Source organism: Typha latifolia, chromosome 10 (assembly GCF_019914945.1).
Source record: "Typha latifolia isolate L0001 chromosome 10, TyphaL0001v2, whole genome shotgun sequence".
NCBI lineage: Eukaryota > Viridiplantae > Streptophyta > Magnoliopsida > Poales > Typhaceae > Typha > Typha latifolia.
The window spans coordinates 2,782,284-2,804,961 of NC_133095.1; the positions used below are offsets into that span (position 1 = coordinate 2,782,284).

Here is a 22,678-nt window from a genome sequence, read left to right on the forward strand (position 1 = left end):
CACTATCATGATATACTATCATATTAAGAGGATATTAATCATGTCCAAGACATAACATTTAATAAAGAGTAATTCAGCTGGGTATCTTCTCTATCATGTCTCCATTCTAGTTTACAAATGACACAAATTTGTGATGATTGATTCTAAGAACCAATCATACCATGTCACTTGACACGTATTCCAAATAGCAAGTCATTACCGACATACTTCTTTAACCTAATGCTTCCAGATAGCAGATAACCATCAGACAAGATTTAACTGGGCTCTAAGAAGTTGATAAATATTGGCATTAAAAAATTATAATCTCTGAAGTTGCAGCCAACATACTTGGTACTAAAAAGTCAAAAATTCGGTGCACAACTTCTGTGTATAAATCGTCAGTTAATCCTCACTCTCCTGATAACCATCTACTTGTGATACAGGTAAACAATGGAGAATATGAAAAATGCCGCCATCTGCAATAAAAAAGGAAATGGTTTAATAGTTTGCAATATAAGTGCAAAGGTATTACAAGACTGACTACTCTTCACACAACAGTCAGCTGAATCAGAATAGCAAAGCCAGGAAAATAGTGCAATACTGATTATTTTTGTTCTATTTAGTTTAATGTTTTCATTACCTACAGCCTGTGACTGTCAATGTGTTGTCATAATCATATGATACCCAATCTTGATCTTGGAATCAATAGAAAAATAGCTAAACAATTAAGATCTCATCCTTGGATCTGGTGTTATAAGGACATGATATAGAATCAACTCATTGAAGGTGCGCGGTCCTTAGATTGCATATATCAAAACTTGATCATATGATAAACATATTAGATCAAGTTTAATTGGAAAGTTATTTTATATGGCAATGGTCAATAATAGCCTTTAGCTCCTATAAGTAATATCCATGTAGCTTTAAAATATTATGAGCAACAAAGAAAACATAAGAGACTAAGTTAAGAGCTAAAGCAACATCTAGTAATTATCAATCAGGGCTTGTTCATCCTATAGTTTCAGCAAAAAGTTGGGTGACGCAGGGTTGAACAGATTAACAATAATGTCTTGGATGAGGAATTTTGCATATTAAGTTTACTTAGATAACAAAATACAACTAGGCACAGAAAAAGGATGTTTGTTGAAAGAACACATTCATCTGTCATAACACAATCTTAGCTTAGTAATGATACCATTTTGTATTTAATCTATTGTATAAAGAATAACCAAATCTAACACAACAAATATTTGACTAATTTTTTCTAGATAGTCAACAAAGAATTTGTTCTCTTAACATTTTTATGCTACACAATATATCAAATTTCAAAAGATAGAAAGCAAAAAAAGGAAAAAAAAGAAATATTATTTCATGATATGACTTGCAATTCAATTTGACTAAATCCTTTCACAATCTTCGACACAATTCAATCTTCACAACATTGCATGTTATAGTAAAGGATACACATAATTAAGAAAGTTCACAAAAATAGAAATCATGCAGGGATTCATAGTTAACAAATATTCCACGACATGCAGAAAAAGCTTTACTAAGAGCACTTACAGTTGAAAAGGATGCCCCATAATAAGGATATGCTGCTGTTATGAACCTCTCATACTCATTGTGTCTGAAAGGACGAACTGGAATCTGCAAAACAAATAGAGAGTTTTGATGCAAGAAAAACAATATCCACAAGTACACTCCGATATAATTACTGTTTAAGATTTTCAAAGCATGATGATTGAAAATTGCAAATCAGTATTTCGTATATACAATAGCATGTAGCTTATCCACTTAAATGAAATGAGTCCTCTTCCAAACTTTCTATTTCCTTTTTTCATCTAACTTGAAGGTCGCTGACCCCAACACTACAGCAGATGGAACCTCTCGAATCAGAGACTAGACATAGGAGTCAACAATGACTCCAAAAAATAAGAAAAAAGCCCTTATCCCACCAAAATAGAGAAGTAATCATAAAGTCACACCTGTGCCCATCTTGCAGGATGATGATATGTTGAATGTAGATCACAACACCTGAATCTATCCTAATAAAAAGGGGCTCAGGGCTTTCTTTTTCAGAAAATTTTGGAGTCTTCAGTTGCATTGTTCATAGAAGCAATCACAGTAGTGAAGAAGCATAGATGATTATTGGAGCCTTGTTTTAGTGAGAAAGCATGGAGACTCCATTTACAACAGACAGATTGGGACATAGGTCCTCGTCTACGAATAGTAGCAGCAACAACTAATTTCCTTCCTATTTTGGTGACATACTAATTGTGCAGTTACCAACCAGAAAGTTCAGTGTCAATACTTCCAGATATTTATAAACTGATCCAACTATATGAATAATATCAATCAATTTTGAAGTCTGTTCTTAAAAGATCACTGCATCCTGAAAAGTAGATCATTAAGTTTTATAATTCTCATATAGGAGAAATCATGATCAGAAGCTTCAGTACCACACGTTACAGATGGAAATAAAATCATGTTGAAAACACTAACCTGCTTTGAAAGAGAGAGACTTGTATATCCAAGCTTCTGGTACTCGACCTTAAACTGGAAAACTCCGTAAACATCAGGAACTTTAAAGGATGTAGAGTAAAGACCCTGTAGAGCATAACATAATATCTCAGTTTGACGAGGTTGGAAATTCTACCACATACACATTTTAATATATGGATACCTTTTCATCAGTTGACAAAGTTTTCAAAACATAAGGACTCATCATGTAGAACTGAACTTGAACATCATCAGCTATGTAAGGTTTCCAGCTTGTTCCAGACCATTCATAGATCTCCACAGAGTATTCCTATGAAATATCCAAGTGAGATACCAAAGGAAAAATATTTCCTATTGTTTTGGAATTATCTGTTTCTTGCACTATTAAGAAGCAATTACCAAGTCATCATTTATACGATACATGGCAGGTTCAGTTGCTTCTCCAACCTTGTGATGGCCGACATTGACAGCCTGTTAAAACAAAAATAACATCCTTGAGTTACTCCTGAACAGATAGTTGCAAATTTTTCACAACCACATAGCAAAACAAAAGATATCTAGAACATGATTTGCTCTCGGCAGCATATACTGGATCTCAGATAATGGAAGGAAACTGAAACAAGAAGATGACTCCAGACTACTTATCAGCATTTTAAATGCTTGACCTTGAGATGGCCCCTTTCATGGAAGACCCATTTGCTTATTTCAGCCACAAATTGTTCATTCCCAGATTTGTCATATCTGCTAAAAAGTGGAATCTCAGTACTGATAGGTTAGAAGAACTATATAAGATGCATGATCATGAAAAGAACAGAAATGTATATTTCCAACTATAGATTTATCCACCAAAGCTATTTCGTAATGTAGAAAGTAATAGCATAGAAGCAATTATGGTACTTAAGCTTGCTAGCTGCAAGATGATTGATAAGCATTTCGATGAGCATTTCTGTTAAAGTTGATGTGTAGTTATTTACTAATCTTTAGTTGTTGGTTATTCTTCATGATCATCATTTTTGCATTGCTGCTCACTTTCTCTTCTGCTCTTCCTTAAAAATGTTCTAAACCATTAGAAGAATGTACTTGATACCATATTTTCCTTAAACATTTGAAGGTTCATGTTTCTACTCTATGGCTAAACAACTGAAATATTAAAATTTAACAAGTCCTCTGATTAAGAAATAATCTAAATCAACTAATTGGTCACAATAAGAAAGCATAACAAATGGAACTATAATTCTGATTGTACCAAAATAATGCTCTAAGTCAAACTACAATATTTTGTCAGACAGTTCATATATGTCATCATAAAGCTGGAAAGTAGTTACAAAAATTAGCATTGTTTAGTTCCAATATAGAGTATAGTTAAAGATTCTTGAGACAGTCTGTTCTTCCATGTTTTTAGACTTAAAAGGTGCTCCTCTGCGCTGCATTTTGAAGTCGGATTTAGTAAATCAATTGTTAGTTCAAATTTCTTTGTAGCTCCCGACATCTTCTTGTGGAAGGCAATATTTCACAAGTATCAAGTGATTAATACACATGATGCCATCCTTAAAGTTCATCCTCTATCTAATTAAACATGACATAATATCAAACGGATCTTAACTTTTCTACATGTATAGAAGGGCTATATCTTAGTCTCATTAGCTTTTATGATGATAATTCAATCCATCAACTCAACTCACTGCCTTTTATGAACACTAATTCTATATCCTAGTTAAATGCCATATGTTGCCAAACTCGAGCTCTTCTCATGTTTGTTAGATGAAGCCCCTCCCGGACTCCCTTTGGCTAAGCCCATGATATTATTTGCATAGCTCTGCAACACCCATTTACTTTTAACATCAATGTCATAAGTATAATTAATTCTATAGTAGCACCTAGAAACTATTCAACATTCTCACTGCTATTTGATATACCTTGACTCAATAAGTGTATCATGATTAGTGACCCATCTGACAACGAAAAACATATGGGAACTTGTTTAAAGACCGAAGGCTTGAAAAAAAAAAAGCTTAGTAAGATGCTACAAGTTTTAAAGAAAGGCTTGAAAATCAAAATTGTCTTAGTAAACCACTACAAGTTTGAACCTAAAAGGTTAAGACACAGGCAATGCCACATGAGTAGTATCAATATGCCACTTCTATGTGGAGCAATGTCCAAATCAGGCACATGCTAAATACACAATTAAAGATAGCTACCTGAATATTGTGAAATGAAAGGTAATATATGGGAAAACACAAAAAGTAATATACTCACTTGGTCTTGCTCCCAGCCTTCTGTACACCAGATCTCAAGAACCTAGTTTTTAAAGAGAGCTAGATCAGCAGAGTAAAAAAATCCGAAATTCTGAAATGGAGGTGATTGTTGCTTACCGGTTGCTAAACAGATCCAAAGATCCAGATATCAACATACGGGCATTATTTCTTGCCTAATGGAAAGGTATGCGTGGACAATATTAGCCTCTCATAAGCAAGCCAAAAGATATGAAATATATAAAGTGCTGATATATCAAACTATAAAGTGCTCGACAATTGAAAAACAATGCAAAGAATAGTTGCACTTGGATAACTTCAGTAAATTATCAGAAATCAACCATACGAGCCCTCAGGTCTTGTTTACTATTTCAAAGTTGTTCAAACATTCACAAACAAGTACCATATATTTCTAATTTTCTTTAATTATTATAGACTTGTGAACATTTATGCCTGAGGTAACAACATTGAGTACAACATGAATAACTAGTTTCATGATCATGTATGATAAGCGTAGCATGCTCTAAAATACTAGCTGACATTAGGGCTGTCAAAAAGTTCAAGCTCGTGAGGCTCATGAGCTCGACTCGAGCTCTTGAGTTCTTTAGCTCGAAAACTTAATCGAGCTGGAGCTAGCTCGGCTCGAATTAGCTCAAAATATATAGTATTATATTTAGTTCTATTTATTTATCTAAAGTTATTCTAGCACAATTGGTAAGAATACCTTTATCCTTACCCATGACCCAGGTTCAAATCATAGTTGCTACATTTTTCAAGGTAGTGTGTTAAATTTTTAAAATGAAGTTCGACTTTAGTCCCATATCAGAAGTGAACAAAATTGAAGTGGCCTTTATATATAGTCTCTTAGACTATTAAAATGTCTTCTCTCAAAATAAAATAATATTTAATATTTTAGAAACGAGCCACTTGAGCTCATCTCTATTAACAAGCTCGTCTCGAGCTCGAGCCGAGCTAGAGTAATCTCCATTTCGAGTCGAGCTGCGCAGAGCTCAGCTCGCTCAAAATCGGCTCATTTACACCCCTAGCTGACATTCTTGTTCACATGTCTGACCCAAGATTCATATCTATTGCAATCTTCTTTCAAAATCACTTTCCAGTATACATCATATATCATGACTAAAAAAAGTAGTATACATCATATATCATGACTAAAAAAAGTTTATAATAAGCCTAACCTTTACAAGATAACACAAACAAAGATTCTGCTTTATCATCTTGAATTAAGAGGAACTCGTATAAGCCTAGCATTAATGTGGTGCTCTACGAAAAAGCTAACAAACTACTTGAATAATGCAAATATTCTGTGATGTGTGTATATGCAGGTACGGTGCATTATGACTGCCATATCACTACCACAACATGTTCTTTTGTATCAGTTTGTTGTATCAGCTTGACATTTGTCCAAGTCACTAGTTGACAAATATATTGAAAATATTAAAATATTATTTTTCTCTCATAAAATTTAAAAAAGCTCACAAAAGTTTTAATTGATAGTAACTACACGCCACTCTATCCATATAATTTGGCTTCGACTAGACCCTACTAGAAAAGCATGGGATAACAAAATCAAGTATTAAAGTTTTATCAGTAGAAATAGGTACTACAAGTCTATAATTAAACCTTTATCTATTTGGGTACTCTTAGATAAACACATAATAAGACATGTTATAAAGCATGTATTCATAAGTTCTTTAATGATACAGTAGAATGATTAAAGACCACACTGCTGATAAATATTAAATGGGCTCATTGAATAGCTCAGTTCTGTTTTCTGTAAAGAATGTATTGCATGGAACCAGGTGGATATATGACTGGTAGAGGTGCATAGATAGGTGATATCACCTTGATCACTGCATGAAGATATATAAAACAGGGAGACTGACTAGAACATCCAAGTCAATTAACATGGCAAGTGTTGAGACACAATAGAAAACAAAAAAGTTTGAAGGTCAGACAATAAAACTAAATGATACACCACCTGCGTGACAGAAACCAGTGATATTGCTGAGCCTGTGAGAGAGGGAGGGCTTGATAACTTAGTCTTTGGGTTTGCTGAATATGCTGAAGGAGAGGCAGAGAGAACTTTCAAAACCTGTCAACAAGGATGAAGGGTGAAAAGGCCAATGTAGTCATTAAAGAGGAAATTAAAAGAAAATAAAGGCCTCTTTGTCCTACAAGACCTACACAAGAAAGTAAGAAAACCTTTCTGACAATTGAAGACCTAATATGCAGGAAAACAGTAACTAAAAGACCTACCAGACTATTAGAAGGATTTACTGAATGGCCAATTCCTCGAAATAGTATAGGAGCCTGTTCAAATTATGTTACACTTATCACAAGCAGAGAGAGAATTGCATAATAAGCATGCTTAAAGGCGTGAAACAAAAAAAGTTTATGATAATACATTTGCATCACAAAGATCTCATGGAAATTAAGGACAATAAAGAAAAATTATATAGTTTCTAACTGATTAGTTTATAGAATGTATAAATAGTCACAGGTTGAAAGCTATGGACCATGGTACTGTTAAAAGGTAGGGCATGAAATATTTCTTCCCCTTTAGTTCAATGTTCTAGAAACAGGCATGTGGCTGCATATGTATATATGGCTCCTAGATCGTTCTGCATAAACCGCAATCCACACAAAACGTACGCATAGTCAAGCTACAAAATGTGAAATAACTAAGAAAACATATAGCACATTTATAGATAGATATAGGTTACTTTTGATGCAACATCTTCAAAGAAAAATTTATCAGACTTAATTTATTCAAAAGTATAGATACCTATAAGTTTTTATAACACATATTTCTGTTTAGGAAGTCCCTACTCCAGAACCAGTCTAGAGTAACACTTGAACAATATAAAGACATGACTAGTGAAGAGTGTAAGTGCAAAGAGAATAAAAAAAAAAATCGAGTCAAAAAGTGAAATTCAGCATTGCAGGACTGTGTCACAGTTCAGTGCACATTCCGGCACGAGATCCCATGTATTCTCTTAAGGAAACTAGGCTGGGTATGGACAGCCAATGCAGAATTGATTAAGGAAGATTAAGAAACAGTTATGAACTCAAATTTTGTAATCTAAATTTCCTAAGATGGAGTAAAGATGATCTTAATGCCTATAAAAGAGGACCAGAGACTAAAGGACCTGATACAACTTAAGAGAACTCAAGAGAGACTAAAGGAATACGCTTAGAGACTATAGAGGTCTTGATTCTCTCACAAAACAAATTTTTTTATCAAAGTGTGAGAATTACTACTTCATTGTCTGAGTGCTTGGAATTCAATTTCAGATGCACTGATGCATTTGGAGAAGCTGAATCGTTGCATCGCCAACCTATAGCAAGACTTGTTTGCGAGATCGACCCATAGCTCGAATACGAGAATAATTCATCGTGCGGGACAAGTGCAAGAGGAGACTTCAAACTCAGGCATTGGAGTGTCGGAGTAGTTATGTGCAAATCTTATTTCCATGTCTTGATAAATTAATTTGACCCAGTTTGAACGAGTCCATAGTTTTTTCCTCTCGACGGCAAGATGTTTTCCATATTAAAAAATTGTGTACTGGCCTTTGTCATGTTTTTCTTTCCTATTTGTTTTCAGCTTTAGATTTCCTACTCAGTTTTTTGGTTTTCTCTTTCATCTTTTTAAACCGAATCCAATCTCCCCCAAATTTGAAATTTTCAATATCCATAGTTCTTGTTCCAAGGACCAATATAAAAAATGACATAGTGAAAAAATAGACCTCAATCTTTTTCTTCCCGAGAATTATATCTGCCTGGATTAGATCATCACCGGCAATAAGAGTATGCTCCCCTTCGGACTCTGAGATGGCATAGCTAGTATGATCAATAACCACAGCTTCCGGATCCTGAAACAAAGAAATCGAGTGTCCAGAAAAAAGTGCCAACAAGAAAAAGAAGAAAAAGATATTTATAAGAAGTTAAATCAAATAATTCCACTTACCTCATCAAAATCTACACCACATTCAGTAGCAATTCCCCGAATCAGATCAGAGGCAGATGAATCCGCCGCTAAAATCAAATCATGCCCGGCATCAATGAAATCGAGAACCGCATTTTGGTCCAACGAGCCACCAAACCCTACAAAGAACCAAAATTCATCAAAATCCGAATTTAAACAAATACACATAATACCAAAGAAATGAAATATCCAAGAGCAGAGATCTGGGTTTTGGAATAATCTAACATTGAACTAAACTTTACAACGTTAAAATATCCACCAAAACCATTTGATCCGCACAACAATTCAAAGAACATCGATCTAAGTTTTCGGACAATCTTACGTTGAATGGAAGGGGCGAAGAGGATTAGACCGTCGTAAAGGTACTGCCCGTATCTTTGGAGCGAGATCTTGGGGTCATCGGCGACCTTAAAGTCGAGATCAAAGCCACAAGATTGAAGAGAGTTGAAGAAGACAGAGTGGGAGGATCGAATCGCAAGGTCGTCGACGAGGACGAGGAGGCGGCGATCGGTAGGGTTCTCGGCAGAGAAGGAGTGGGAGAGCAGAGGCACGAGAGAGATCACGGCGAAGAGGAGCAGGGAGGCGACCCTCACCATTGTTGATGGCTCGTCTTCTAGGGTTTTGGAGCTCGAGGGTTTCTCGATCGAAGACTTCCAGACTCCAGTAAATAGAAGGAGAAGAAGATCCAAAATGGAGAGGACAACGCACGTGGGAAGCGGAGGCGTGGTTTCGCGTCGGATTCCCGAGGATCCGAATCTTATCGGGTAGGCGGGTGGTAATTTTTGAAACCGAGAATGCACCTTTTAAAATCCATTATGGACCGTTATATTTATATAGATATATCCAAGTTAAGTACCGCTCCAGGAAATAGTAATTTCTTAATATAATAAATTATCTTATATTTTTTATAAATAAATCGCTCTTATTGGAAAGCTATTTACATAAAATGCTCTTTGGAGAAGTGAGTTATTCACATAAAATAATAATTTTCTATTAAATTAAAAAATTAATACATCTATTGAGAATAGTTGTCTCGTACAACAATTTCTCACGTAACATTAAAGTTGGGCTTCCAAATATAGAGCTGGTGCACTCTGATGCATGGCTATATATTTAACTATTAATATATATATATATATATATATATATATATTAATAGATGTTCTTAATATTATAATTTTATTGAAAATATATGGTTAGAAATTTCTATGAAGATCTTTAAAAATAAAACTACTACTTAAAAGATTCTGAAACAATTTTAAATTACTAACTTTTTAATTAAATAGATAAGTTTAAAAAAATATTGCAAATGAAACACTATGCATACACGCCGTATAACTGATATATTTTAATATTTGATGTTTATATTTAATGGATAATTTTGAACAAGAAGAATCAACACACCATTAACTATACCCGATTTTCATGGAGACCCCCTATATTTTTTTAGGTTAAAATGTAACTCCTAAACACCTTAAAAATTCTAATGTTACCATTCCGTTAGTGTACTGTCAGAAAAATTGGGTGAGTCAGCTTATGTAGCGGTTATATCAGACGTAATTAATTCTAAATGACTTAAATGCTCTTGTAATATTTACGCAACCAATTAATAAAATTATGATAAAAAATATTATAATAAAATTTTGAATTTTCTTATTATTATATTTAATCTTCTTGCTCCACTCCTCACCGTCACTGTCTTATTCTTTCCCTCCCTCTTTTCCCAAGTTGTCGCGTTGCGTGGGACGAGGAGGCCACGGCAAGCTCCGCTGCCAAGCTGCGCGGACATTACGTGTTTTCCCTCGCTATCGTTACTCGTATTACTTTGCCCTAAAGTTTAGAGGTGATATTGTAAAAAACGGGTATAGTTCAAATGGTGTCAACCTAATTAACTCTAAAAAGAATTCCAATCACTTAGTATTTTTAATTATAAATAAAAAAATTTAGTAATATAATTTAAAATTTTAAAATATTTTTAAAATAAACATCTCGATGAGACATTTCTAATATTACTATTTTTATTAAAAAAAATTAAAATAGTGACTTAAACATTTGGCGGGCAGAGTTGGTATTTTATTTTTTTTAAAGTGATTTGGAGCTATCCATTAAATGGGCTCAATATCCAAATTTGCAGACCTACAGTACTACTATAACAAGCTTCAGATCTGGAGCCCCAAATAAAGTCATAGTGAAGTACTACCGTGTTCTAAATATAGAAACAAGTTTTAAGAATTATTAACACTATAACATAATAAGGTGCATTTAAAAGTTTCCGACACAAGAAGGAATTTATATGCATGATTCACGTAAAGCTTCAATTCATTTCAGCTAAGTTTTAGAAGTAAACTCTAAAGAAAAGCTAAATTGACCTGGTAACAGAGTTCATAAATTCGAGTCCTCTAGCGGTCTCATTATGGGCTACTATTTTATCTAGCTTATGATTAATTTAGGATGATCATAATTAATCTTAAGAGAGTACAAAGCTCTCCTGGCATTAGTTATGTGATCCATTCACGAGGGAAAGGAATAATAGCTCATGCATTGTTGTAGGGAAATAGTACAACTTGGTGCATTCAAAGTGAGTTTTGGTTTTATATATTTGAAGAAACTAGATTTTAATTATAATATAATCTTTAATTTAAGTACCAACTTAGTCTTATATGCAGTATTTTGACATTAGTTTGAATTGATCGAGTGTTATGGAACAGTCTGCATTGAGCCATCATATTAAAAAAAAAAAATTATTGAGAGTGACTAAGGTTATTGTAACCTTTTATCAGACCAAGTAGATTTTAATGTGGACAATTTTATGAAGACAATAAACACTCTTTTATTTTTTAGAAATTTAATTTAATTATACGCATAGCTAATGATTCTATAGAAACTCCTCTCGATGATAATAGCTGCTCATTTCAATATAATTTGACTAAAATTACTTTATTGCTTTCTCCTTTTTTATACGGATATTTTCGTTGGAATATAATTTACTCTTCATTTACTTTAGGTCAAAATTATTTTACTTAGGTGAGATTTGTTTTGTATAATTACACCTCTTTGTATTTCACACTGAACTGCAAATATAAATATTATTAACAGATATGATAAATTAACTTAAATTACTTTATTTCTATCAAATAAATAAATATTAAAAAAAAAGTATAGGGTAGCTTAATGGGTATGAAATAAAAGTGATTTTTTGTCATACGTACAGAGAGAAAAAAAATTATTATGAAAAATTAAGAAATAGAGTCGAATTATCCAACCCTTCCAAGTCAGCGCGCGGATCCCGGCATCCAACCCGTCCCCAACTGTGCCCGAATCGGACCCCCTTTTGCGGGTCCCACCACCTCTCCCCTCGTTAGATCCCTCCCCTTCCCCTCGTCTCTCTCTCCCCCCCCCCCCCCACCCAATCCCTCGATCGCCGCGTCGGACTCCAAACCCTAGCAGCACCAGCTAAAGCCCCACTCCTTCGACCGTCACCCCTCTCGCCACGTACCCCCCCCACACACCCACACCCCACACACACAGAGAGAAAACTCACCCTCCCAATTACTCCCGAACAAGCGCTAATATTACCCTCCTCTACCTTTTTGTTCTCTTCCCCCTTCGGAGAATTCAATTCAATCGCCTCATGGCTTCCGAAGAACACAAGAAGCAGCCTCCTGAAGTTAGCGCTACTCCTGCTGCTACGAACTCCACCACTACTGCCGCCGCCGCCGCCGCCGCCGCCGTGGTGGCGTACGGGAATTCCGAGTGGGCGGCGTCGCTGCAGGCGTATTACGGGGGCGCCGCCGCCGCCGCGGGTGCTCCCCCGGGCTTCTTCCCACCCGGCGCTGCGCCATCGCCCCATCCCTATGTCTGGCCTGCTCAGGTACGGAAGATGAAATTTTGCTTCTTTCCTGTTGAGTGTTTGATTAGGTTTTGCTCCGGCAGATGATGTCGCCGTACGGGACCCCGATCCCGTTCTCGCCGATGTATCACCCCGGCGCGTTCTACACTCACCCCTCCATGGGCGTGGTAAGCAATGGCAGTTCTTTCGTTCAATTATTCTTGTTAATTTTGCTATTGATGGTGGATTTGTTTGTTGGTTGCGTAGAGTGTGGCTTATCCAGCTGGTGAAGCGGAAGGAAAGACAATGGAAGGGAAGAGCAAGGGATCAGCGGGCAAGGGGAATTCTGGGACTCCGGAGAAATCGGGGGATGGCGGGAAGAGAATGACATCGGCTTCTGAGGATAATGCTTCAAGGAGGTGCCTTTTTTTTTCCAGGATTTACCTGCTAATCTTATTAATTCTTTGATTGGTGGTGATTCGTTTTTGCCTTGTTTCATTTCTTGAATTACGAGTAGTGGTGACAGCGGAAGCGAGGGCTCATCCGATACAAGAGATGATGATGTCGACCAAAAGGTGTGTGGTAGATTTAGTTGATTTGTTCTGTGGTGCTTTGTTTGCAGTTTATGAATAGGGATATGGGGTACCTTTACTCTCTGTGATCCCATTTGTCACGACTAAGTATAAGCAAGTGTCTTCAGGATTCCTCTGCAACTAAGAAGAGAAAACAAGGCGATTTATTTGCAGAAGGTAGGGCCCAATATGGAATGTTTACTACATTGCTTTACTTTCAGTATTAATGTGTGATGTAAATCTTTCATTGGTCTCTCTTAGGTGGAGGCTCTCAGACTGCTGCACTCGCTCAATATAATAACTCTACTGCTGAGTCATCATACAATTCGAGGGGCAGATCTGCCTCAAAGCTCCCAGTTTCAGCACCCGGGAGGGCAGTGCTACCTGGTTCTGCAACTAATCGGAACATGGGGATGGATATCTGGAATGCTTTGCCCACTGGAGCTCTTCCCATGAATACCAGACCTGCTGAAGTGAATGTTGCATCAACAATGGCAGGACAGGATGGAGTTGTGCCTGGACAACAATGGGTACTGTTAGCCTTTTCTCTGGTTATAATGGACTACCATATATTACACTTTTATTGATCTTCTCAATGATTAAACTATGAATCATTGAAACATATTCGTCCTATTTCTTTATGGTTGTCATCTTCGTTATTTATTATTCCTTCTTATAATTCATCGTTCCTTTTGGTTCTCTAACTATTTCTGTCTTGGCAGGATGAGCGGCAATTGAAGAGGGAGAGAAGGAAACAATCCAATAGGGAGTCAGCAAGGAGGTCAAGGCTACGGAAGCAGGTATCTCTTTTATGAACTTTGACAACTTAAAAATGATCATAAGATTGCTCATTCTTTTTAATGATGTAAGCATGACAGTGTAATTATTGTCTTCAGTGAAAACAATAAAATGTAACTTTATTGCCATCTAGGCTTCAGGAAGGTAGAAGTTACATATATTGACGGTAAAAGATAATCCTTATGGGGTACTCTAAAATTTGTAGATGATATAGCTGATGGTTGCAGAAGTTTTTGACTGAATATTAAAAGGGAACTGGAGTTCTCTGTAGGACATGTTGATGAAACTCTGTTGGCTAGAATAGTAGTAAGGTCTCTCCTTTGAAGAAGAGATTACAGGTCTCAAGGGCATACAAAAAAAAGGTAACTATGGTTTCGTCCGCATTTGATTATTTTGAAGATGGGGATAAATTTAAGCACTATTTCATGGAATTACAGATGAATTCTTCAATTTTGGTGCCAATGAGATAGCGAGTAAGGACGAGGGGCCAATATTTATTATGATGGGTTAATGCTTATTTGTTATAGAACAATTTTTAGTAAGGATCTACCTGTAGTGCTTCCAAGTGTGTCTAATGCTTAGAGGTTTTTCACCTTTCCTTTTATTTTTTGCCATTGAAGTGTTAATGCCATAGAAACAAAATTGCATTATGTTTAGTGTCAGATTCAGTTGAAACTGGCGGGTCTTGCTGTCTTGGACTGAAACTATTGGGATCGATTGAATCTGGGTTTTTTTGACGAAAATGTGAATACAATTTGTTAGACTGTTGGAGGTTCCTTTAGCTAAGTTAGTGAGATCAGCATTTCTTATATCTGATCAAAATCAAAATGGATATTGGGTTGTACAACCTTGTCTTTGTCAATACATGAGGTCATTTACTTTTGCTTTCTGAAAAGTTTATAGTTCAGCTTGTAGTTCACCTTCTTTACTGAAATCCAAGCAGATAGAGGGACTGGTGACTACTGTTTCAAAAATCAGTTTATGACCAACATATGCTGCTGAAATGTGTATGCAGTATGTTGGCCACACTGCATAGTACAACCTTCTTTATGCTGAGAGCATCAGATGGAACTTATTGGAGCTTTAATACTTTGGCAACTAGAATACATGAGTATCAACCAAATGCTCTAGCTATTAAACACTACTTAACAAGTTGTGGGCATGAAACATAAGGCAATCATCTAATTCCTAGGCAGCTGCTCAAAATTTTTATTTAAAAACTACAACTTTCGCTTCTTTCCTAGGAAAAGAGTCATGTAAATAGGTGAAACTAGTTAGATTGGAAAAGTGAGGTGGAGATATTGTCCTTTAGCTTCTTCTAAAATTTAAGTTCAGGCATTTTGATATGGCATAAATATATCTTTTCATACTAATTTTCTCCTTTTTAGTAGTTTTTCCTGGACCACTGGCTTGCTAAATTAGTGTGAGTGCCATTTTTGAGTAATCACCCACCTTGTCTTTCTGCTAAGTGCTAACATGTGCAAGAAAATCTATTAGTACTATATTGCAAGGATGGCCGTGCCGGCGGCGTATCGGCACGTGGCACGAGGGGTGCCGCACGGCACCCCTCCTAATAGCTTCGCCACGACCTCGTCGTCGAGCTCGCTGTCGCCGTCGCCACTGGTCTTCGCCGACGCCATCACCGCTCCCAATTGTCGTTGTCGCTCGCTCGAGCTCGCGTCGGGTGCCCTAGCCGAGGGAGGGGAAGAAAGAGGATCCGGATCCGCAACTTAAGTTTTTAACCGATAAACCCCTCTCTCTCTCTCTCTCTGTCGATCTCGATCTCTTTCTTCCCCTCCCTCAGCTAGGGCACCCGACGGGAGCTCGGGCGAGCGGCGACGGCAACCGGGAGCGGCGACAGCGAAGGCCAGCGACGACGGTGACGGCCAAGATGGTACATTTTTCTCTCATTTTCTTACGGCACGACCGGCAAGTGCCGCAGCACGTGCCGTGCCGTGCTGGCGGTCAGCACGGGCCGTGCCTATGGCACGGCCATCGTTGCTATATTGTATCCTTTGAATCTTTTGGACCCTCTGCTTCTCTGTAGTGCTGTTCATCTTGTGCTTCTTTTGTATTAGCTTAGTTTGAGCAAGGAATATAATACTACTCCATAGCAATACCTCTATAAGATAAATGAAGTCCAAAAGTTATGATATTATTACTTCTAGAGGCAGATTCTTGAAATCTAATTTATTAGAGTATGCTACGTGGATTATTCTTCTCCTATAAGTTCTATATTAATAACGTCCTCCATATGTAAACAAGCTGTCATGTCCTTTTTCTCATTGTTTCTAGCCAGGTCTAGGAAACTTGCTTATATCCTGATCTAGGGATCAACACCATGGGAACCACAATTTACCCACTAGTGGTTCAGATGGTCAGGATACACTAGTTGTTTAAACCTAGAATCCTACATGGCATGAATTTAAATTTGTCAGCCAAATCTTAGCATAATGACAATCTACTAGCTCAATCACATGTGTGGCCTACATTTCATGGTCCCTTGCATTTCTGAGGAGAATGTTTTACCAGTAGGCCACGTGAGAACATTTATTTTCTCGAGAAGTTAGAGATTATATTTGAAGATTCTGAACCATCCAAAACGAATCTTGATTTGTCTAAAGGAGAATTTTAAATGGAACTTAGAGACAACTCCAAGATCTTGGTTATAATTGTTAGAAGGGAAGATGAGTTAGGAAATGCTATCGAGGGTCTGATATAGTTGCTGAAAATTTGAGATATTTTTATGAGATCCACAAGAACTAGGTCAGTTTTTAGTTAGTTATTATTATTTTTTTCCTGATCTGCTGATTGTTGAGGCACAGTCAAATGTTATATCTTGACTTGTTAATTATAAGAATAAGTTCTAAGCATCAGAACCATTGTTCATTTTCAAAAGGTACTGTAGTTTATAGTACAACTCTATTACTTCCAACATTCTCATGTCAAATAGAAACGACTATGACATGCTTTTGCTACTAGTAGAATCTAGCGTGCTTCATGTGCAAAGAAGTCCCGAATCCTGACCATTTAAAGTATAAGAAGGAATTTCTAAAAATCATATTATTCCTGATAGATGTTATAGTCGGAAAGCATGCCATCTACTACAATATCGATATCTTTTTTGACAAAATACAATATTGGTATCTTACTTCACCTCTTGCACTTTAATGGTTTGGTTATAGTCAAAATGACATGATAGATTATATTTTTCATTTTGTCGTTTTCTTTGGAAACGGTGAGTGTACAAAAAGAAAGTATGTGGAGACAACCACATATGCATCAATATTTTGTGACCTTTTCTTTTCAAAATTCTTTTTTCCCAGGACATTATACTAATCTTTTCAAGTTTACCTTAGCCAAAACCTGAAGCTGTCATGCTGTAATCCAGTTTGAGGTCAAAAGTCAAAACCTGAGATATTTTGCATTCCTTGTGTCATAAACTGGTTATCTAGATGCAGTCTTCTGCTCTCTGAAGCTCATCTTCAAGTTAAGTAGGCAATCATTCTGAAAATGATGGTATACTGCAATTTTATCAAATTTATGTCTCTGTTATTCATTTGATGCTTCAATTTGTTTGAAGGTCATGATCACGTGTGCCATGCTGAAGAGGTTGTTGCTTGATGCCTTGAATCCTTAGAGGATGGATTCACATGGATCAAGACATCTTAACTTAATATGGTCTTGATGACATTTTGGTCTGTTTGGTTAACTGGTTTGAATTAGAATATTAGACGACCAAAGAGTAGAAACTTTTTCTGCTTCACAGAAGTAGCAAATGGAATCAGCAGGGACATTCAAAAATTAGAAAAGGAGAAAGAAGAAAAGCAATGGAGGTTACATTGTGTGTATACCACTTATAAGAGCATTCTTATTTCTAACATGGCTGTTATCATGAGTATATGGACCTTCTACTCTTTACCTGCATTTCGACTTCAAAATTGAATATCTAGACAGCAAGTTGACCTTGCATAAATTATTAATTTAAGTAATTGTACTCCTCTTTTGAATCATCGGGAAACAATTCCAATATGGCTTTTAGAAAATGGTGAAAGTCTATGTGGATTTACACTGTATTCTGTGGAGCCCTGGTGTCCTTGGTTTTGGTTTCTAATTGCAATTAAAATGAATGAATATACTTCAGTTGAATTTCACGTCCATTGCATGTGACTTGAGTCTATTATTAAAATTATCCTTCCAATTGCTACTGATAATGAAGTATTGTATTTTAGTTGAACACAGTGTATTGAAAGGCGGCCACGAATTGTGGGCGGTCACCCCACCGCCTAGCGCCTAGGCGGAAGGCGAGAGCCAGGGCGGTGTAGTATTTTAATATATAAAAATTAAAAATAATTATATATGTTATATAATATATTCTAATATAACTAAAAATTAATACTAAGATTACAAGTAGCCAAAATAGAATCATAACTAATCCTTTTTTCTCATTTAACAATCACTGAGATCCTAAAAAAATAAGAAAATTAAAAAAATCCCCACACTACCCTTCAGTACTACTTCATGCCAGCCTGTCATCCATTTATAGTAGGGCTAAAATTGGAAATATAGGAAAAAAAGTTTGAAAATGAGGGAAGCAGAGAGCGAGAGATAGCTCAGCATCTCGTTGTCAGAGAGAGAGAAAGCTGCAGTGAAGGAGCGAGAAGGGGCAACAAATGCAGATGAGCTCGTGCTATCGCTTGTCGCTGCTGCCGTTGCCGCTCGTGCTACTGTTGCCGCTTGCCATCGTTGCCGCTCGTGCTTCTGCTGCCACTTGCCGTCGTTGCCACTCATGCTACTTCTGCTGCTTGCCATTGCTGTTGCTTTGGGCAGAAAAGGAGGATCGAGTGAGAGAGAAGACTGAGGAGATCGATGTTATTTTCTTTTTAAAGTTTGCCCAGAATCTGACCTGTGTATATCGATCCGACTCGCGTCTAGTGGGCCGCTAGGTGCCAAAGCGGCCCGCCCCGAGCACTAATGCGGCCTGCCCGCCTTTGGCAGGCCGCATTGCTACTTTGCGGGGCGGCCGCTTTTACCACTTTTCAAAACACTGGTCGAACATTTTGGGTGCGATAGATAAACAGCATGAGAGGGACCAAAGGACATACAGAATTTTATACTTTTGCAGTTTTGCTGATGGCAGACTGTTTTCAGTGTATTAGCTGAAGTTCACTGTGTGAGGTAACTGAATCACCATCTAGTATTTGGGATAACTTCTATTTAGCCATATTCAGATCTGACCAGACAAGTAAAATTGTCGGGGAAGAGATTGTATAGTGAAATAAAATCATTTCGGAATTTTGGAACAAGTTTTTTTGAAGTCTAGACATTACAGCGAATATTGATAGTGCGAGAAGGAACTGTCTGATACGGGCTAATCATGTGCGATGAAGTCCTTTGGTTAAGCACAGAGCTCTCAAACATTCGATGAGTCAATGACAATTGGCAAGTATATGAGAAGATTTAACATGATATGGATGGAAATTCATGGATTTAAAAAACAAACCCTTGTTCCACAGGTAACCCTTTATTAAGACCAACTATTCACACTATCATAAATATGATCTCAGTAGCTAGGATGTGAGATGCAAAGTTTTCCTGTTTTTCATTTGGTCTTTTGCATCAGTATTTAGACCATGTAATGAACTAATATGAAGGATTGATTTTATTCAAATAAAAGGTTCCTTGAGAGAAGAGGAACAACAAAACTAATGAGGATAGAGGTAGTAGCAAAATATACAATAGCATTTGATTTGACCCAAATCATTGTACTAAACATAGATAAATAAAGGAAAAAAAAAGATCCTCGTAGTTGATCCGAACTAGTTGGGTTCTGAAGGCTTGTTTGTTGTTTCTTCTGTAGCTTGTTAGTAAGTAATCATGTGTGTGCATGATATGTGTAATGCTTTTAGAAGAGGCCCCTGTATATTAAGGATAGCATGGGCTAGAACTATATATAGTTAGTTATATACAATGCTTCATGTTCATGGATTGAACTACTACATGTTCATGGATTAAACTACTATTGTCCTACTGTTTCTTCTGTAATAAGCCTGTACTTCAGTTAATCTCTATTAAAATAAATCGGCTCTATCGTATGGAACCAACTACTTATTTGTGTTGTTATCAGCAAGAATGTGAAGAATTGGCAAGAAGGGTAGCTGAACTCAGCAATGAGAACAGTGCACTGAAGGTAGAGCTCGACCATCTTAAGCAAACTTGTGGGGAACTGGAAGCAGAAAATTCACAGATAATGGTTAGCTCCTACCTGCTCTGCTTTTACGTTATTCATATTGGACTTTACTGTTATTTCATCTGTCATATAGATCGACTCTACTAAAAGGTACTTCTTCCTACAAAAATGCAGTTAGACTTGCTGCCATATCTGCATAGCTATTATCAAATTTAAAGCTGAAAATCGGTGCAAAGTGGCTTCTGCCGTGATACACCTAATATCTTGTTGTAGCTATTATATAACAATGTCTTCCAGTAACACTAGTTTAACATATTGATGGCTGTATCTCCACACTAATTTGATCCCTTCTTACTAGACAATCCTTATAATACCCAATTATCATTAACCATTTTAAGGCACTTGAATTCGAAGAGTACAAAGACCCTAAACCTACATGTTGCGCTTGTTATTTGAATGAGATATCTTCCTTTTTTCAGAAATAACTTGCTAATTGCTACGTTTTTTTTACTTAAACAGGAGGAAATGATTCAATCACATGGACCTGGTATTATCTCTGATTTGGGCATCAACAGTGACTCATCAAAGAAGCCTGGGGTGCGCGACAACAGTGGCCATGTTGATAACCATTCTAACAAGAGCAACGGTAAGTTCTATAGTGGCAGCCGCAATCCCGAATCTACTTCTAGGTGAGGTCAGATCTTTCTTCTCTAACCACCATCCTTGAAGGTTAACTCTTTTTTTCCCACGACGAGGGTCTGTAAAGCTGCCCTTTATACATAGTCATCGTAACTCTGTAGTATTTACAGGTTGTTGCTCGAAGGAGGTATCCACAGATTGATGTAGGAATATTAACACTTAGATCCTAAGATTTTTCTTTTGTTCTTTTCTATGTTTGCTAACTTTGATGAGGGGGAGAACTAACAATCAATTTGGTATCTGAATCTTTTGATTTTACAAGAACGATTTCTTATTTGCTCATCTTCTTATGTAGTTTTTGTCGGAAATTACCTTCCTACTTACTACGATGTTGTTGGTTAATCATAGCGTAAAGTGATTTGACGCCAGATTCAGCATCACTTGAGTCATCAGAATGCTTGAATTGCAGATAACATGGTGTTGAAGGATTGCAAGAAAAATAATTTGAGCATCTCATAATCTGATGAAGGTTGCCATGCAATCATGTGCATCGATGCAAGTGGGGAAAAAGTACATTCTTTTGGCTTGCGGTGTAAACATTGAATACATTGAAATATATGGTAACCCTAGATAGGCATATAAAAATTGATTAAGCTCAAAACTGCTCCACCTTGTTAATTTGGACTTAAAAAAATGATCCAAGATAAAGTAAATCTATAGATGTGCAAGTTTCGTTAGGTCGTAGTATATATATAGTGCTAATTACTTTGAGAGAATGGGAGCAGTGGTTGGATAATGGCAAAGAGAGACACTCCTCTATTGTCTCATCTGGGTTTAACTCTTTGCTCTCTGGAAGTTGAAAGACTACTAAGATCAATTAAATACATTAATTTTAGTTGACAAATATGAAATCCTACTTGTCCATATATCATGGAGCTTGAGCTCGGTAGTGAACTAAGACATGCTAGTCATAAGATCCATGAACTAACTCTCTTCTGCCACCGTTTTGGTCAACAGGAGGACCAACCTTTTTTGTATCATAAAAATGGAACCTAGCATTGAAGGAAAATAAACTAGAACTTGACATTTTTTTCAATCATTTTAGAGCCCGAAGGTTTGATATGAGATAAATAGAGAATCTAACCTTCTCTAGATACAAAGACACTTAAGTCTTACTAAATTTTAGCCAATATAATAAACTACCTAGTCTAAACTTTTAAGTCATTTGTATCACTAAACTATTGCTCCGAACTAAATGTTGCTGATGCCTATTTTAAGCCGTCGCACTCTTCCAAGTGTCGAGCTCTTCTAAGTCAACGACACTGTCGAGCCATTAGACAAACTATCAAGTAAACCACCAAATAATTTTCTCCGTAATAATTCTGTAGAGTTAAAGTTGTTTGTTGGTTGTAGGAAGGGTGCCAACCAACTCTACAAGATTTGGTAGGTAACATGGTGTTTGAATAAAAGAGCACCCAACATTTTTTGATTCTACTTGGTTGATGCTCTCAAACATGAGTCCTTGGAAACTGGACAAGTTTTGGGATTAAACTTGACGGTCAGAGTAGCTAATGAGAGTACTAGGCAATTCATTAAAAACAGACTAATATTCATGTTACTTGTATAGCTTTCTATATTAGCAACATTTGCATTAAATAATTTACAGAGCATCCTAATCAGACAGGTAATCTCATCAAACAAGGGAGCTAACAATGGTTCTGTAAGTATAATCATCAGGAGGGACTCCTCTAAGAACCATATAGTCATGCAATTCAATGACTTCATTTGCATTGCCTTCCCTACTGACTGCAGTAATAAGCGTTGTATAAGTAATTTGGTCTGGAAGCTGACCTGCGTTAATCATCGCTTTCAGAAGCTCCTTTGCTTGTTGAATAAAACCAATCTTGCAAAGGA

General features: G+C 36.7%; 2 protein-coding genes across 3 annotated transcripts; one reads left to right on the forward strand and one right to left on the reverse strand.

Annotated features, from left to right (window-relative positions):
- Positions 1-259: 259 nt before the first annotated feature.
- On the reverse strand, positions 260-9,441 carry LOC140796737 (dolichyl-diphosphooligosaccharide--protein glycosyltransferase 48 kDa subunit). The gene is made up of 13 exons (XM_073149819.1): positions 9,059-9,441; positions 8,719-8,855; positions 8,498-8,623; positions 7,008-7,061; positions 6,730-6,843; positions 4,851-4,906; positions 4,735-4,776; positions 3,144-3,219; positions 2,878-2,949; positions 2,663-2,788; positions 2,482-2,586; positions 1,543-1,626; positions 260-455 (listed from the first exon to the last, which is right to left on the reverse strand). The coding sequence occupies exons 1-13, from the start codon at positions 9,330-9,332 to the stop codon at positions 408-410; spliced, it is 1,314 nt and encodes a 437-aa protein (XP_073005920.1). The 5' UTR covers positions 9,333-9,441; the 3' UTR covers positions 260-407.
- A 2,683-nt stretch (positions 9,442-12,124) lies between these two features.
- On the forward strand, positions 12,125-21,106 carry LOC140796862 (G-box-binding factor 1-like). Of its 2 annotated transcripts, XM_073150009.1 has the most exons (9): positions 12,125-12,607; positions 12,670-12,753; positions 12,833-12,984; positions 13,083-13,140; positions 13,266-13,314; positions 13,399-13,667; positions 13,860-13,937; positions 20,063-20,188; positions 20,645-21,106. In XM_073150009.1, the coding sequence occupies exons 1-9, from the start codon at positions 12,368-12,370 to the stop codon at positions 20,816-20,818; spliced, it is 1,230 nt and encodes a 409-aa protein (XP_073006110.1). In that variant the 5' UTR covers positions 12,125-12,367; the 3' UTR covers positions 20,819-21,106. The 2 variants fall into 2 exon arrangements, with proteins under 2 accessions (XP_073006110.1, XP_073006111.1); XM_073150010.1 differs by lacking the exon at positions 12,670-12,753 and having other exon boundaries at positions 12,238-12,607.
- The last annotated feature ends 1,572 nt before the right edge of the window (positions 21,107-22,678 follow it).

Excerpts from the sequence above, each read along its gene's own strand:
- LOC140796737 (XM_073149819.1), bottom strand. The coding sequence starts at position 9,332 with ATGGTGAGGGTCGCCTCCCTGCTCCTCTTCGCCGTGATCTCTCTCGTG. Across the intron at positions 6,844-7,007 it reads TAAATCCTTCTAATAGTCTG|GTTTTGAAAGTTCTCTCTGC; the intron begins GTAGGTCTTTTA and ends CCTTGTTGACAG. Across the intron at positions 4,907-6,729 it reads CACTGGTTTCTGTCACGCAG|GCAAGAAATAATGCCCGTAT; the intron begins GTGGTGTATCAT and ends CCTTTCCATTAG.
- LOC140796862 (XM_073150009.1), top strand. The coding sequence starts at position 12,368 with ATGGCTTCCGAAGAACACAAGAAGCAGCCTCCTGAAGTTAGCGCTACT. Across the intron at positions 13,141-13,265 it reads ATGATGATGTCGACCAAAAG|GATTCCTCTGCAACTAAGAA; the intron begins GTGTGTGGTAGA and ends AAGTGTCTTCAG. Across the intron at positions 20,189-20,644 it reads CAGAAAATTCACAGATAATG|GAGGAAATGATTCAATCACA; the intron begins GTTAGCTCCTAC and ends TTACTTAAACAG.